General features: G+C 38.9%; 1 protein-coding gene across 1 annotated transcript in view; it reads right to left on the bottom strand.

The window, feature by feature from the left end:
• Nucleotides 1-6,971: 6,971 nt before the first annotated feature.
• The window catches only part of CDC7 (cell division cycle 7), a 30,189-nt gene continuing 20,251 nt past the window's right edge, over nucleotides 6,972-16,909 (bottom strand). The window contains exons 9-12 of the mRNA XM_008154714.3: nucleotides 16,593-16,771; nucleotides 15,801-15,883; nucleotides 13,351-13,500; nucleotides 6,972-7,906 (exon numbers count right to left, since the gene is read on the bottom strand). Coding sequence (XP_008152936.2) covers nucleotides 7,518-7,906; nucleotides 13,351-13,500; nucleotides 15,801-15,883; nucleotides 16,593-16,771 — 801 coding nt within the window. The 3' untranslated portion in view covers nucleotides 6,972-7,517. The remainder of the gene's footprint in view (nucleotides 7,907-13,350; nucleotides 13,501-15,800; nucleotides 15,884-16,592; nucleotides 16,772-16,909) is intronic.

Raw genomic sequence — 16,909 nt, 5'->3', positions numbered from 1 at the left:
TTTTATGATGCTTAGCACACAGTAAGAACTACAAACATGATTATAATAATTATGACATTTTTTGCTCACTTGCCTCTTAATCAAGGATGTGAAGGGTTATTACAAAATTTCCACCAGCTGATCTGTCTCCAGAGGCAAAGCATTGGAAAAAGAGTATGAGGAAATTGAAGTGGAGAGAAATTAGAACTGATATGGCTGGGATGGGGGTGGGGAACTGGGAAATCCTAAAACAGACTACCAAGGGAAAACAATATAATCCTGTAGATGTTTAAGAGTAAAAGGGGCTGTCCTTGGGCTAGGATTATTCTGGTGAGGTTTGGAAATTCCCCCTGGCTTCAGGTTCCTAGTCCAACTAAAGTTTTGACCAAGTACTTGAGTCTCTAATGTGGTGATAAGAAATTGTGTGTGTGTGTGTGTGTGTGTGTGTGTGTTGGGGGTGGGCATGAAAGTGTCTACCTTTCAGACATTTATAATATGGGTATAGGAAATCAAGGAAATAATCACTTTGGTGGGAATCAGTGATCGGCAAACCGAGGCTCGCGAGCCACATGTGGCTCTTTGGCCCCTTGAGTGTTCTAACACCACTTCTTCAAAATAGACTCGCCCAGGCCAAAAACCGACTTCTGTGCATGGGCCACGAAGTTTCAATCGCACTGTACATGAGCGCCCGCACGTGGTATTTTGTGGAAGAGCCACACTCAAGGGACCAAAGAGCCGCATGTGGCTCGCGAGCCGCGGTTTGCCGACCACTGGTTGGAATGATCAGAGATTGGAGGGAAAGGCATTGTAGGTAATGGCTAAAGTCCAAACTAAAAGTCCAAAGAAAGACCCCATTGGGGCTATTCTGAATCTAAAGCTTAGCATTAAAATTTTGCCTTCATTTAAATTACATATTTATTGGGAGGAGGGGTAAGAAGGAGATGGTCTACTGGAAAGAGATTATATAAGGTTTTGGACATGATCCCTGGTAGGGGGCATGCAGGAGGCAGCAGATTCATGTTTCATTCTCTCCCTCTCCCTTTCTCTGTTTCTAAAAATCAATAAACTATTCTTTTAAAAAAATAATAATGGGTTTTCTTTTTCATGAGGAGTACACATTTCATATGGACATCGTTTATATATGGAGTTTTAAAATAAGAAATTAAAAGGACACTCAGAACACTAGGCATTCATATCACAAACCTTGGGGAAAAGTGTGAAGGAACATTGCTAATACTTGTCTAAAGATTACTCACATACACACAAATATGAAGGGACTGGTTTTGTTTTCAATCAGAACATTTGAGGGTAGGGAGACCAGCAACATGCCAGAAGAAATAAACTTCTACTGGGTAAAAACATTAAGATGAGTGTCTAGAAAAATTCAGAGGTGGCTGGATTCCCCAGCCTCCTGCTCCCTTTGCTTATGGACAGAGTTAAAATAACAATGTGAGGCTACAGAGCCCTACATCTGTTTCTGATATACTGTCTTGGTCTTGTCCTAGTTGGAGTAAGTTCTAGATCATATGCTACATTCTTCAGAGAAGTTACAGAAGGAATTTACACAACAGGCCAATACATAATTAAATAAACACATCGAATGTAGATAAGGAGCATATGCAAAAATTCTGATTACAAAGTAATTACTAAATGGCTCTTTTATTTTCTGATCTATACTACTTACTCTCCCTCCCCAGCTGACAAAGCCCATCCCTGATTCATCCCTGGTTCCCAAATAGAGTGAATGATATTGGCCTCCTCTAAATTTGGAACTAGAGGTAAATCTAGAAGCTATTTATTCTCAATTTGCCTTCATAAGACAGCATTAAATTTTCTTGTGCTATAAACCTGTTACTCTCCTCAAAGAACTGCTTCAGTTGGGTCCAAGATGGAATCTGCTTAAGGGCTCGGACAGCATACTGCGTTAAATTTATTTATTTTTAAAAGCTTTAAAAAAAGTTTTTATTGATTTCAGAGAGGGAGAGAGAGAGAAGAGAGAGAGAGAGAGAGAGAGAGAGAGAGAGAGAGAGAGAGAGAGAGAGAGAGAGAAACACCAATGATGAGAATCATTGATTGGCTGCCTCCTGCATTGCCCCCTACTGGGGATCAAGCCTTCAACCCAGGCATGTGCCCTGACTGGGAATTGAACCATGACCTCCTGGTTCATGGATTGACACTCAACCACTGAGACACACTGGCCTGGAAGTAATAATGTGTTAATTTAAAATGACATTTTACCCATGGTGCAAGCTTAAATTAAAATTCTAAAGCATTGACATCTGTTTTCTAGTCATCTTTCTTGCCTTATAAAAGCTATATACACACTTGCCAAATAAGTTTTTGCTTATCCTCTTGAATTCTTTTCCATATATTATTTTGTTAAAATTTTAAAGCATTTAAATCAGACATCAAGGACAGTATATTATTTTAGTTCACTTTCTTTTATTGAGGAAAAAAATGAGCATTTCAAACTGAGTTCAAACTATTTTGCAATCGCTTTTCTGAACTTGATCTTTATACTTTTCTCACCCAATTGCTTTCCTAAGATCATGCTTTTTCACTTTAGATATCTAAAATGTAATTATTTACTAAATACTTGCCTTAGCACTGACCTCTGTGGTTACTCCGTTGAAAATCTTGCTGTAATTTGACACACATTCATTAACTACTTCTGATTACTTATCTGGTACATGGGTGATAATAACCATCTTTCAAGAAAGGCAAACAGTTCAAACACAATTTGACAAAATTACGATGCAGCAACGTCAGTTCTAAGAACATAGGAAACAATCTGAGCAGAGTTGAAGTTTCTGCCTAGGATTGGTGCTCCTTAGACCACAGACAGCACACACAAACGTAGGCGGAAACAATATATCTGCAGACACTGGCAGACAGCATTACCCGCCAAATTTGGCCACAGTTTAAGATACATAACTTTTCAGTGACAAGGGCTGAAATTACATAAACAGCAGAAATTACGAAGATATGAGCCTACGAGTTTTCTGGGTTTCAAGATTTTATGCAATCAATATGCTGACATCTGTAACACCATTTTATTCCCAAAATGAAGATGCCAGAAACATAAAAGATTAACATCCCTTGATGACTTTTGTTCTGAATTTGAAATAAACTAAGTTTAATTCTTTAGAATAACCATTCTTGAGCCACATTTTTATTCAGGTCATTAAGACAACTATAATCATTTCCTTAAAAGAAAATGTTTCATTAAGAATGCAAAATGGGGAACTGAAAATATTGAGGGGAACACTACAAAAAAGTATATGATTGTCTAACCACTAAGCTGTATACCTGAAACCAATAATAATAATAGTTAATAAATAAGTGGGGGGAAAGCTAGAGCTGCAGCCCATTTTGAAAACCAATACTTGTAGCTTGTTGTAATAATAGATCCAAATGTCTGTTTTTTTATTTTTAAAATATATGTTTATTGATTTCAGAGAGGGAGAGGGAGAGATAGAGACATCAATGATGAGAATCATTGACCAGCAGCCTCCTGCACGCCCCAAACTGGGGATCGAGCCTACAACCCTGGGTATGTGCCTTGACTGGAATCGAACCATGACCTCCTAGTTCATAGGTCAAAGTTCAATCATTGAGCCACAGCAGACAGGCTAAATATTTGTTGTTTTTTTAAATGAAAACACCCTTACTGGTTTTATCTCAAGTTTGAGCAGTAAGAATTTAAAAAGCCGAAAATGAAAAATAGCTGGATATTCTGGTAACTTCCATATTAGTAGGTAATGGTATTTAACTACTTACCTTCTTAATCTTTCCCTAAAAATGGCTATTTTACCTAATTAAAATCTTTTAGAACAATCTCTGTCATTATAAAATGGTGTTCAAGAGGCTGAAAAACCCTGAATAATATGCATATGGAAGCTCCTAATTTTTATCTATTTAGCCCCCCAAATTGAAGTGAGACTGAAATTTCCCAAGAACCAATTTATAACACTGGATATCTTTTAAAGCACTAAATCCCTTTACTTCCCTTGCACATGAACCAAGTTCTATTCTAAAAGTGATATTATAAGAAAGTTGAAACCTTGAATATTAAACTTTCTTAAAGAATGTCTCCATCCCTGCCCTTCTGGTAGTTAATTTTTCTTCCTGGTAATTTTCTATGTTAACTTTAATCACATTAAGAAATTTTTTTAGCTAAGACTTCATTTTAGTTATTGAGATGCTTTACTATTTGTGACAAATCTATATCTATAAAAGCGTAAGTGACTGAATGACTGGAATGACCGGTCGACCAGTTGCTATGATGCGCACTGACCACCAGGGGGCAGATGCTCAACACAGGAGATGCCCCCTGGTGGTCAGTGCACTCCCACAGCCAACCTCTCACGGCCAGCCAGTGGCCGTTCCTTCTGCGCCCAGCCCGGCAACCATTGCCTCCTCTCCTGACTGGGAACTGGGGCTGGGTGATGGCAAACATGGCCCCTTTCCCAGAAGGGCCGAGGGCTGGCAGCCAACCTCCTGCACCCCATCCCTCCCCCTGGCTGGCAGGCCCTGATCAGCCTGCCACCCACCCACCACAGTGACAGTGAGGGAAGAGGGGGACAGAGAGGCGAGGAACTGTGTGGTGATGGGGTGCTGGCATTGGCATCCAGCGTCCGTTCCTTCCACTCCTGGCCTAGCAACTGTCACCTCCTCTCCCAACTCCACCGGGACCTTCAGGGCCCCAGGCTGGGACAGGGAACTGGGGGTAGGTGGCGAATGCAGCCCCTTTCCCAGGGGGGCCAAGGGCCAGCTCCCTCCTTGGGGCTGGCAGCCAACCTCCTGCACCCCATCCCTCCCCCCAGCCAGCTGGCTCCAATTGGCCCAGCCCCAATCGGCCGGGCCCTGATCGGCCCTGATTGCCGGCCAGGCCTAGGGACCCACCCGTGCACAAATTCATGCACTGGGCCTCAAGTATCCTATAAATGAAGTCAATGAGCACTTTTCTATTAAAATAATAAACCCTCCTTCTATCTTTCACATAGTATTACTTGAGCCAGGGACTTTTTTCTTTAATCTACTATCTACTATTTGCTGAAGAGAGAGCATTCATACATCTCAGACAGAAAATACTCTCAGTGGCCAATACATTTTTTTAAGGTATTTTTTCAAATGTGAATGTGTAGATTGACATCCTATCGAATAAAAGAGTAATATGCAAATTAACCACCACTCCACTACACCCACAAGCCATGCCCATCAGCTAATCAGGAGCAAGTATGCAAATTAACCAACCCAAGATGGCTGCAGCCACAGAGTGAGCAGGAGGCTTGGGTTTCCCGGCATGGTAGGAAGCCAAGCTTTCCGCACACCCTGGCCAGCCCAGGCCTCCACTCAAGGCTACAAAGTCTCAATTATAGAAGATAAATAAATTCCAACAAAACTGGCTATGGCCACAGAGCAAGCAGGAGGCTTGGCTCTGCTCAAGGCTACAAAGTTTCAATTGTAGAAGATAAATAAATCCCAGATACCAGGGCCTCCGCTTGGGTTACCAAGGGGCGTGGCCGGCCTGCAAACCACCACAGGCCCCTCACCCAGGCCACCCCATGCCCCAAGGGAACCCCACCCTGATCCGGGACACCCTTCAAAGCAAACCAGCCGGCCCCCACCCATGCACCAGGCCTCTATCCTATCTAATAAAAGAGTGATATGCAAATTGACCATCACTCCAACACACAAGATGGCTGCCCCCATGTGGTCAAAGATGGCTGTCCCCATGTGGACACAAGATGGCCACCACAAGATGGCCAGCAGTGGAGGGCAGTTGGGAGGGATCAGGCCAGCAGGGAGGGCAGTTGGGGGTGACCAGGCCAGCAGGGGAGGGCAGTTAGGGATGATCAGGCCTGCAGGGGAGGGCAGTTAGGGGCAAACAGGCTGGCAGGGGAGTGGTTAGGGGGTGATCAGGCTGGCAGGCAGAAGCAGTTAGGGGCAATCAGGAAGGCAGGCAGGGGAGCAGTTGGGAGACAGCAGTCCTGGATTGTGAGAGGGATCCCAGATTGGAGAGGGTGCAGGCTGGGCTGAGGGACATCCCCCCCCTCCGTGCACGAATTTCATGCACCAGGACTCTAGTAAAATATATAAAAGGATAACTTTATTAAACATACAAATTCAAAAACAAGTTGTTTTTTTTTTTAAGATTACAGCATAAGACAGAGTGGATCAATAATAATGGTTTATATACATACTGTACTTACCAAATAGAGTAGGTAGATGTACTAACTTCAATGTTCAAAATAAAATGAATGTCATATGTCCATAAGCTGGTTCTATACTCTATGACTTCTAATGATGGGAAACTTCTCTAAACATCTGCATCCTGACTTATTTCCCATAGAAAGTTTGATATGCTGTCACTGACAGATATCAATTTGGAATGTAGTAATACATAAGTCTCCCTCTGGTCCTCTTTTGCTTTGCCTACTTCATTATCTCTCTTCCCACCCGTCAAGAATTAGTAATCACCTTCTCTGAGCAGGACCAATTTAGTCAAAACAGAATACAGAGATTGGGATGGATCTAGGCAGATGAAAAATCTCCATAATAGTCTCTGTGTTCACTCTTCCTTTTAGCACCTACCTAATTATACCTAAGATGGTGAAAAAGGGCCTACACATTGAGAGAAAAAGAAAATAATTTTGCCTGAGGCGGAAGGTGGGCTGAGCTAGAAGGGGTTGTTGGGGGAAAAAGGAGGACATATATAATACTTTCAACAATATTTAATTTAAAAAAAAAAAGAAAATAATTTTGGATTAGGAGTCTTCACCTTGGTCCTGTAGCTTCCATTTATCAACCAGTATATGCATTATTTTAAGTTTCTAACTGTAAACATATACAATATTTAACAATGCACCTAGAAACTTTGTGGAAAGCACCATATAATCTTCAAGAAGAATGTGTAAGGTGGGAGTAGAGAAGGCAAAAAAATCAAGGTAGAAAACTTTTTTTAAAAAGGCAATTCATACAATAAATGCTTCCACAGAATACTTTTTTAATAAATTCAATTTTAAGTAGTATCTCCCCTAAACATTTTCTCATTATTTGTTTTAGTGTTCATAAAAGGCATAATATATGCCTCAAGGAGGAAACTGTCTTAACCTACAGAATGGCGAGAGCACCAGTACCAGGCTGAGTTTTCCAAAAGTACACATAGCTCACAGTATGAAGAAGCCCATTTAATCCCTAACATATCCACTAATTTTCAGACTTGCACCTTGAACTGCCAAGTACTATGCTCCTTCAGCATATGTCAATGACAAGTAATTAGGGAAACTAAAAAACTGATTCTCCTGGGGTAGATCCAACTCAAAGATAATGCTGTTCATCCAAAAAACTATCCCAGGCACCTTAAAGAATCTTAATCCTTATTTTAGAATCTTCCAAGAGAGGAAATACTAAAATTTTAAAATAAATTATTCAACCTGGCCTGGTCTCTAATCAAGAACTTACGGCTCTAAAAAGAACTCTTTCTCCCCACCTCACAATCCACAACAGCAAATAATAAATGAAGAACTAAGTAATCATAAATTCATATCTTTAAAAAAAGGATGCAACAAAGCTTCTTCTGCTGTTATCCTTGAAGCTGGATTTAGATCCAGAAGTCTATCAAGCAGGTCATAAGCTTCATCAGGTACCGTGTCCCAGCCTTGTAGATTGGTAGTGTGCGCATCCAAACCCCAACAGCCATTTCTGTTCCCTTTAGACAAGTTCCCTGAGAGCTGTGCGTGAGGTGTTTGTATGAGGCGAGCAGCTTTATGGTCAGTCTTCTCTGAAAAAGTTGGGTCACGAGAAGCAGGCCCTTGTATATCACTTGTTACTTTGGGAGTGTTTGCCTCTATGCCTCTGAGCTTCTCACAGAGTTTTCTCAAGTCTTGTGCTGGGACTTCTTTGCTACACAATATTGATTTGCCTGGAAGAGAAAAATGACACATATTTTAGATTATTTGAACAAACCAGAAGCCTCTCTCAAGGAACATGCAGGTCCAACCATTGCTATGTGGATGTATTTACACTGAGCATGACACAGCATGCAATTACTTGTCATGGGCACATTTTAAGCTGAGTTTTGCACTACAGAGCTGAAGGTGAAATCATAAAGTGGGGGATCGTAAATAGAAAGCAGTGACTCACTAAGCTAAGGACTCACTTGACTCTGCCAACATCTCCAGCTTCACCGTATCCTTCTGTAATCATTAATCAGCTGCAGCATCTATATGAATTTGACTATGTGGTTCCTGTCTTGGCCAGGATGCCCTCCCTGCCTTCCCCCATGTGCCCAGATAGTCCATTCAGCTTAAGAACTACCTCTGCGAGGCCTGACACTGTCAGAGAGTTGATTATTCTAAACTTCTATAGCATCCTGTGAAGATTTCTACTATTACTTTGCTATCTTGTGTTACAACTGATAAAATATGTCTGTCTCACCTACTAGACTATGAGCTCTTTGAAAATAGGGACTATCTTATTTATCTGAATTCCCCAAATTCTAGACAATGTTTGGAACATACCAGATTCTCAATACCTGCTGGACAGGACAAAAGGCATTATTCAGCCTCTCATGTCACTGTTCAAGTATCACATCCTTACAGAGGCTGTCCTTAACCAACCTATCTAAAACAGCTGAGCCCTCCCCACTCCATTTCCCCTTTTATCTTTCTCAATACTACTGATCTGTATGGCAGAATATATTTATTTTGTCTTCCCCTCTAGAATTTAAACTCTACGAGAAGAGAGACTCAACAATAGTAGCTGGCACACATAAAGTACCAATAAATGTTTTTGAATGAATGAATGATCTTGTGATCTCAGTTTTTAAAAATATAAATGTCTTTAAAACAATTTTCCAACATGATTATTATTAGACTAGAGGTCCAGTGCATGAGATTTGTGTGTGTGTGTGTGGGGGGGGGGGGGGAGCGGGGGAGGTTGTCTCCTCAGCCAGGCTTGCACCCTCTTGCAGTCCGGGACCCCTTGAGAGCACACTGACCACCAGGGGGCAGCTCCTGCATTGAGCGTCTGACCCTGGTGGTCAGTGTGCATCATAGTGACCGGTCATTCTGCAGTTCGGTCAATTTGCATATTATGCTTTTATTATATAGGATAGGCAAAAATAAATTAAGCATGCAAATGGGAAATAATTTATTATTTTTGCTTTATATTTCCTTATTAAATAGAAATGTGACTAAACAATGAGTAGCACAGTATATAGATTCCTTTCTGGGGTATTTGTTAACAATGTGGATTACTAAAGCAATAATTAATCTAGCTTTGGATAATACAAAGTTATTTTTACATATTCTGATCTAACCTAGTCAGGGAAAAAGGAGGGTTGGCATGGCAGACAGGGAGGAGAAAAAGAAAACAAATTACTAAAAACTAAGTTGATTGAGGATACAACATGCCAATCTCTTTTTACTTTTAATTCTATTTTATCACTCCTATTCTCTCCAGAAGATTATAGCCAGATGAGAATAGTCATATAATTTTATTCTTTAATTTACAGGCTACTCTGAAGTTATGAAATAATGCTATGCGCTACAGCATCTCCCCAAGTTACACAATATGCCTAAATTATTTTTATACATATCCAAAGAGAGGACTCATTATTCAGATAAAGTAATTTAAACTGATATATTCAGTAAAATATTTTATTGCCCTAGCCATTTTGGCTCAGTGGAAAGAGCGTTGGCTTACGGACTGAAGGGTCCCAGGTTCAATTCCAGTCAAGGGCATGTATCTAAGTTGCAGGCTCAATCCCTGGCCATGGTCGGGCGTGTGCAGGAGGCAACCAATCGATGTGTCTCTCTCACATAGATCTTTCTCTCTGTCTCTCCCCCTCCCTCCCACGCTCTCTAAAAAATCAATGGAAAAGTATCCTCAGGTAAAGATTAACAACTAAATAAGTTTTTTTGTCTTTTGAATTTATTTGACACAACAGGTACTTAAATGACAACCTATCATGGGGCCTGATCTAATGGTTGAGGACAGTGGGGCAGGTTACACACTCATAAAGAATAACACAGCCATGGGTGCTTAAGTTTTGAGTACTGTATCCAAATTATAGTAAGATTTGACTGACATATCCATAGAAGTCATATTAACAAAACTGAGACAAGTGCTATCTATGTAGCACTATGTTTTTAGTAGTAAAATAACCATTACAATAATAAACCTCTAAAAGCTCTTGCCTGCTATATGACACTTGCCCTGGAATGTTTTCGTGTCAGATGTTGTATTTCCATTATTGGACCTGATTATAACTGTGATTACAGATGGAGGAGATTTAACTCTTCAACAAAATGCTTTGGTTTTCTCTGATAAACACCATATTCAAAAACTTCTCATAAAGTTGTTCAATAGTAGATGAAAGTTTTCTTAATCAGTTGAGACTAAATATACTCATGTAAGAATACAATTTTCAATATATCAACCTTGCTTTCCATTCAAGGTCACTCTTCCCTCGTATGTATGTATTACATCACGCTATTTTCCTTAGATAAAATTTTCTTTTACAATCCAATTAAAAAATGGACAAAGGATCTGAACAGACACTGTATATCGAAGAGGATATACAGAGAACCCTGGCTGGTGTGGCTAAGTGACTGGAGAATCAGCCCAAGCACCAAAAGGTCTTGGGTTAATTCCTGGTCAAGGGCATATACCTTGGTTGCAGTTTCCATCTCCGGTGGGGGCATGTGCAGGAGGCAACCAATCAATGTATCTCTCATACATTGATGTTTCTCTTCTCTCTCTCTCTCCTTCCCTCCTACTCTCTCTAAAAATCAATGAGAAAAAATATCTTCAAGTGAGGATTAACCAGCAAAAAGAAGATATACAGTATGACATATGAAAAGATGCTCAACATCACTAATCATCAGAGAAATGCAAATTAAAACCACAATGAGATATCACATCACACTTGTCAGAATGGCTATCATCCATAAATCAACAAACAATAAGAGTTGGTAAGAACATGGAGAAAAGGAAACCCTCATGCACTGTTGGTGGGGATGTAGATTGGTGCAACCACTGTGAAAAGCAGTATGGAGTCACCTCAAAAAGTAAAAATCGAACAGCAATTCTACTTCTGGTATATATCCAAAGAAAAGTGAAACGCTAATCCAAAAGAATATATACATTTCTATTTCATTGCAGCATTATTTACAAGAGCCAAGATTTGAAAGCAGCCCAAGTGTCCATCAGTAGATGAGTACATAAAAAAGCTGTGGTACATTCACTCAGCGGAATACTACTTGGTCATAAAAAGGGAAATCTACCCTTTGCAACAGCATGGATGAACCTGGAGAGTAGTATGCTAAGTGAAATAAGCCAGTCAGAGAAAGGCAAGTACCATATGATTTCACTCATATGTGGAATGTAATGATCAAAATAAACTAAAAAACAAAATAGAAACCAACTCATAGATATAGAGAACAGACTTACAACTGTCAGAGAGGAGGGAGTTGAGGGGCTGGGTAAAAAAGGTGAAGGGATTAAGGAAAAAAAACAAAACTCATAGACAACAGTATGGTGATACCAGAGGGAAAAGGGGGTAAGAGGAGATAGAAGAGGAAAGAGGAAAATATTTTTTTTCTTTTGACAGATGCAAGAAAGGTACAAATTGTGGATTGGATTGACTTTGCTACAGAAACAGTTTTTGATAAGCCTCTATTATGAGGCTTTCTTTATAACCACCACTAAGTTTTTCTGATGAATCAGACCATGGCACTGGTGCCTAAGCAAGGGACAATTATTTTCTTAAACAGAAGTAGGTCTTGATCCAAATCACTTGTTGTTGTTGTTTTTAACTAACAAGCCTGGACCCTTCCTATGAATATTTATCTGAATCCTATTTTCCAGGAAGGGATGAGGTGAGAAAACCATATGTATTTCTTGCAGTTCCTCAGATAATTCTGATTGTACCCCTGATTAAGACCCAATTTATGAATTGCTCTTTAATGAAAATAAAGTGGCAGTTTATTAAAATTCTGGTGTATTTTCATAGTAGCCATTGATAGATATGATGAATATTAGTAGATGCGGTTGAAATAAAAGTCTTCAAAGATATATCTGAGAAAGTAGAGACAACTCATCGCTGATTGAATAAAATTACTGTACATCCATGTTTACTAAATAATTAGCCTCCATTCTGAAAACCAAAACAGTGCAGCTCTCAGATAATTATATCAGAAGAACAGGACTACTTCAAAAAACAGACCCATTGATCCTTGGGCTGGGCACAAGACAGCTAAGTGATTCTTATAAATAAATAAATAAATAAATAAATAAATAAATAAATAAATAAATTTTTTTAAATTGATTTCAGAGAGGAAGGGAAAGGGAGAGAGATAGAAACATCAATGATGAGAGAGAATCATTGATAGGCTGCCTCCTACACATCCCCTACTGGGGATCAAGCTCACAACCCGGGCATGTGTCCTTGACTGGAATCAAACCCGGGACTCTTCAGTCCACAGGCTGACTGACGCTCTATCCACTGAGCCAAATCAGCTAGGGCAGCTAAGTGATTCTTGAAGTAGCCTGACTGAAATTCTGTCACAAAGGGGTGTTTCATATTGTGTGGTAATAAACGGACTCAATCACACCCACCCATTTTGAAAAGTACTAACATAATTGTGCATGAAGAGCAAACACAAGGTAGGCAATTGAGCTCGTGTTTGGCCAGAGCAAGGCTGGGATAATTCTCAGGTACCCTATGATGTACACTGTATCTCCCAGTCTAGAACTATAAGAACTAAGCACTCTGTGTAGCTAAGGAGATGATTTCCCATGTCCAATATATGCTTACAATAATACTACATCAGTAAAGGTGTTCTGTTCATTTTCTTCTCTGCTACAATAACCCTAAGAAATTTGACAACTAATATACATTCTATTCTCGTCCCTTTTGTTGTCCTTATTAGACTGTATTATAATTAAATGATTACCTGTTAGTATAGACTAAGATCATTTAAAGAAGGTCCTAATACACAATAAATAAATTTTTAAATGTATTAAAATATTTATGAAATAAAGTCAAACCACAACTATCGGGAATTAAATTTTGTTCCTTATTCTTTTGTTTAACATTACAGAGTTAAACTTTAAATATTGGAGAAGTGTAGCATTTTGTGCTTGACAAGATTAAATAAGTATATGTATAGAAGAGAAGTGATGAAAATTTTTCTTATACAATGCAACCAATTTTTAAGCATCTGAGAATTTTTCTAACATGAGAGAACTTTATGAATACAGAATGTTTATATGCAAAGAGAATTTTATAATAATTTATAAAGTAATTTGTGGAAGAAAATCAAAGGCATTTGTTTTGTTCTATAATATAAAATGGCTTACCAAAAGTTTTAGCAGCCTGGATAGTTTCTCTGGATCCACGAATTGTCATAATTTGAGCCAAAGCAGTTAAATCATCACTTGCTTTATAAAATGGATATCGTCCACTGAGCAAAGAAATAAATATGACACCTGCAGACCACATGTCAATAGCTGTAACAGAAAACAAACTCTTAAAAATATTCCCAAATCGATAATTTTGTCATCTACACCAGTAATTCTCAACCTTTACTTACATTTAAATCATCTTGAGAGCTTTAAACATTCTGATGCCCAAGCCCAATCCCTAGGGCTCAAGCATCAATGTTTTTAAATGTTCCCCAGATGCTTTTAATGTAATTTCAGATTGAGAATCTTTTGTCTAATATCTTTAATACACAATGCAATGTTGTTTTTTTCTTTAGCAGCATTCTTGGTAAATTTAAAAGGAATTTCACCATTAAAAAACACTAAGTAAATGCACATTTTAGAAGGTCAAAAGAAATCCAAAAATAGCTGTGTGGGGAAAAATCTAGATGCTCCTCAAAAATTATACACCACAGTAGTAAAAGTGGTCCACTTTAGTGAAAAGTATTGAGCAGCAGTAGCTCTTCTTCAGCCAGGTGCTAACCCTAACTCTCATTATAGAAACTTTAGTCTCCAGAATTCTGGCAGTTAAAATTAAAACAAGCTCAGTCTCATGTCCAGAAACTGTTTTATCTTTTAGGGACATCTTCTCTCCTAACTGTTGACTTCTTAGTATCCCCAAATTAGTTCTCTGTTCCTTTGGCCACTGTATCATGTGCCTTTCTTGGTTCCCTTTGTACCTCTGCCTACTCGGTGAGTTTTCTCCCAGCCCTACGTGCTGAGGTTCCCCACAGCTCCAACCTCTTCCCCTTATTGGCCCATCCGTTTCATGACTTCAACTACCATTTATATAATGATGACACTCAACTGAATTTCCAAACCAGACTTCCCTGAGCTTAAGGCTTACTTTTATTCTGTTAGCCATTTCTATCTGAATGTCCTAAAAATATCTCAAACCAAGTAACGCCCCCAACCTTATCCTTCCCTGTAAATCAGCTTCTTCATTCTCCACCTCGGTTACTGGTGCCCATCCAAATCCCCCAAGCTAGGAATCTGATAAACATCTTCGATGCTTTCCCCACTTATCCACCAAGCTTTGCCTTTCCAATCCTTCACTTTTCCTTTCATTCCTATTACTAATGCCCTCATTCAGGTTTTCATCCTCTCTCACTTGTAGGTCACCACCCTCCAAAATCTATCTTTTCTGCACACACGCCAGAAAATTTATCTAGAAAAATTATTACCATCTCTTTCTCTTCATAACTTTCTAATACCTAAAGGATACAGTCCAAGTCATTTAACTGTGACCTGACCTTGTACCCTCTTCACAGGTTTATTTCTCATCACTCCTCACCTTCCATCTTATATTCTAGCTACACTAAATTTTTTTTCCTGTATGACTAGATGATGCTGTTTGTTGAGTTCCTTTGCTCATGCCTCGATGCCAAACCTCCCCCACCACCCCCCAAATTAAAATATACCCTCTTAGAGGTTTTCTCTTCATAAAATTTCTTCCAAAATCCCTTCATGTAGGATAGCTCGGTATCCCTAAAATACCTTGTATAAAGTTTTACAACCATACTTACTGGGTTACTGTAATTATTTGAGAGTGTGTCCTAACTAGAATATAAGCAAATAGTTTCATTTCTTTTTTGTATCATTAGTAAGCACAGAATACATACAATGAATGAATGCATTTCTTTAACATCCATAATCCAGGATTCATCTATTCAAAAAGATGTTTCCAGGTTCCAGCTCCATAACAACTTTCTTATTTCTCAAAAAATCTTTTTAATGCTATTACATTGTTTCCGCAATAACAAAATATAATTTTAATGAAACACAATCACATGTGTATCACAGAAAATTTTTGAGGTATTAGGCAAATAGATAAAATTCTGCAAGTCTTAAGTTACCAAAGACTACTAAACACAATTTATTCCCACAAAGATGATGTTAACAATATTCCTGGCAGACCACCTGCAGACCACAGGTGAAAAAATAAGCAAAATGTGATCTATTAAAAAATTATGTATCAGCCAGTGTTGCTCAGTGGTTGAGCGTTGAGCATCAGCCTATGAACCAGGAGGTCATGGTTTGATCCCCAGTCAGGGCACATGCCCAGGTTGTGGGCTCAATCCCCAGTGTGGGCTGTGTAGGAGGTAGCTGATCAATGATTCTCATCATTGATGTTTCTCTCTCTCTCTCCCTCTCTTCCTCTCTGAAATCAATTTTTTAAAAAATGGGAATGCCACACTGCTAGAACTATTTACATAATTTAATTAAAAGCAAGAGCTCAAAAAAAGTCAGAAATAGATAAGATCACAAAATAAAAGATACCCAGGATGAAATTTTTAATTGGGTTCTATATTTCTAGTGCAACATACCTGTAGTTTGATTGGGGCACTTTGTTAAGACCTCTGGCGCTCTGAATCCTGGTGTACCTGCCCTAGGGGCAACCTGTTGCCGCCTTATGATGACAAAATAAGATTTTTCTAGTTAAAGTTTAATTATGAAGAACAAAAAATAACACTTATCAATTTACTTCACAATATATTCCACCTTGATATCTATATAAAAAGTCATTATAAAGCAAATGATAATCCAATGTGATGAAAATTCTAAATTTACGTCTATGGATCCTTCTCCACCATCTCTACTACTTCCCAGGCCTTATCCAGAAAGGTTTTAGGGTAACTTCCAGGTATAAAAAGAGGTAGTAGATGATAAGAGCCATACAGAAAAATAGAACTCAATATGAATTCAGAAGTATGCAAATTTCCTTTTATTTGGAGTAATATACTTATTCACTAATATATTTATTAATTATTTGATTCTGGTTATTCTACATTGGCAGGAAGAAAGAAAGAAAACAAAAGATTAAATCAGCAAGCAAAAGGTGCAATTCTAAGATTCTGGAAAGGCGATTGCCCCACCAAAACTATTTGCACATAAGAGCAAGTGTGTTTTCCAAAGTGCACATGATGTCAAATGAACAATATATGGCAACAGTTATCATTTGCTCTTCCAGGTATTGCTCTGCATCAGTGCCCATGTAGTTCACAGAACTGTGTTGCTCTCTTTCACTCACTAAATCAATTGACTCACAGAATCGATGCAATTTCTAATCTTGCCTAGCAGCATGCTGGTGATTTTATAACACTGTCAAAACACATTACCTTGAAAGGCAAATACTGCAAACTTTATCTGTTGCATAACAGTCACAGGTCAGGCTAACTGGGCAAGAACTGGCAGTTTTCTTCATCACACCACTATTCATGACTTTGGCAGAAACAGCCTTCTTTCTGGTTGCTAACTTTCTGTAGATTACATCCGCAGCCTTTGACTGCTTCATAAGCTGTAAAAGAAAAGTCATACTTTCTATTTTCACGACGCCTTCAAATGCTAGTATGGCAAAATGCATAACTTTTAAAACTGCTGCATGTACTATTGGATTATAAGCAAATAGTTGTCTATTAAAACATGTAAGGTCTTT

The sequence above is a fragment of the Eptesicus fuscus genome, chromosome 9 (assembly GCF_027574615.1).
Source record: "Eptesicus fuscus isolate TK198812 chromosome 9, DD_ASM_mEF_20220401, whole genome shotgun sequence".
In the NCBI taxonomy this organism is placed as follows: domain Eukaryota; kingdom Metazoa; phylum Chordata; class Mammalia; order Chiroptera; family Vespertilionidae; genus Eptesicus; species Eptesicus fuscus.
The sequence above is the reverse complement of the archived record's forward strand: the minus strand, read 5'-3'. Positions and strand labels throughout refer to the sequence as shown.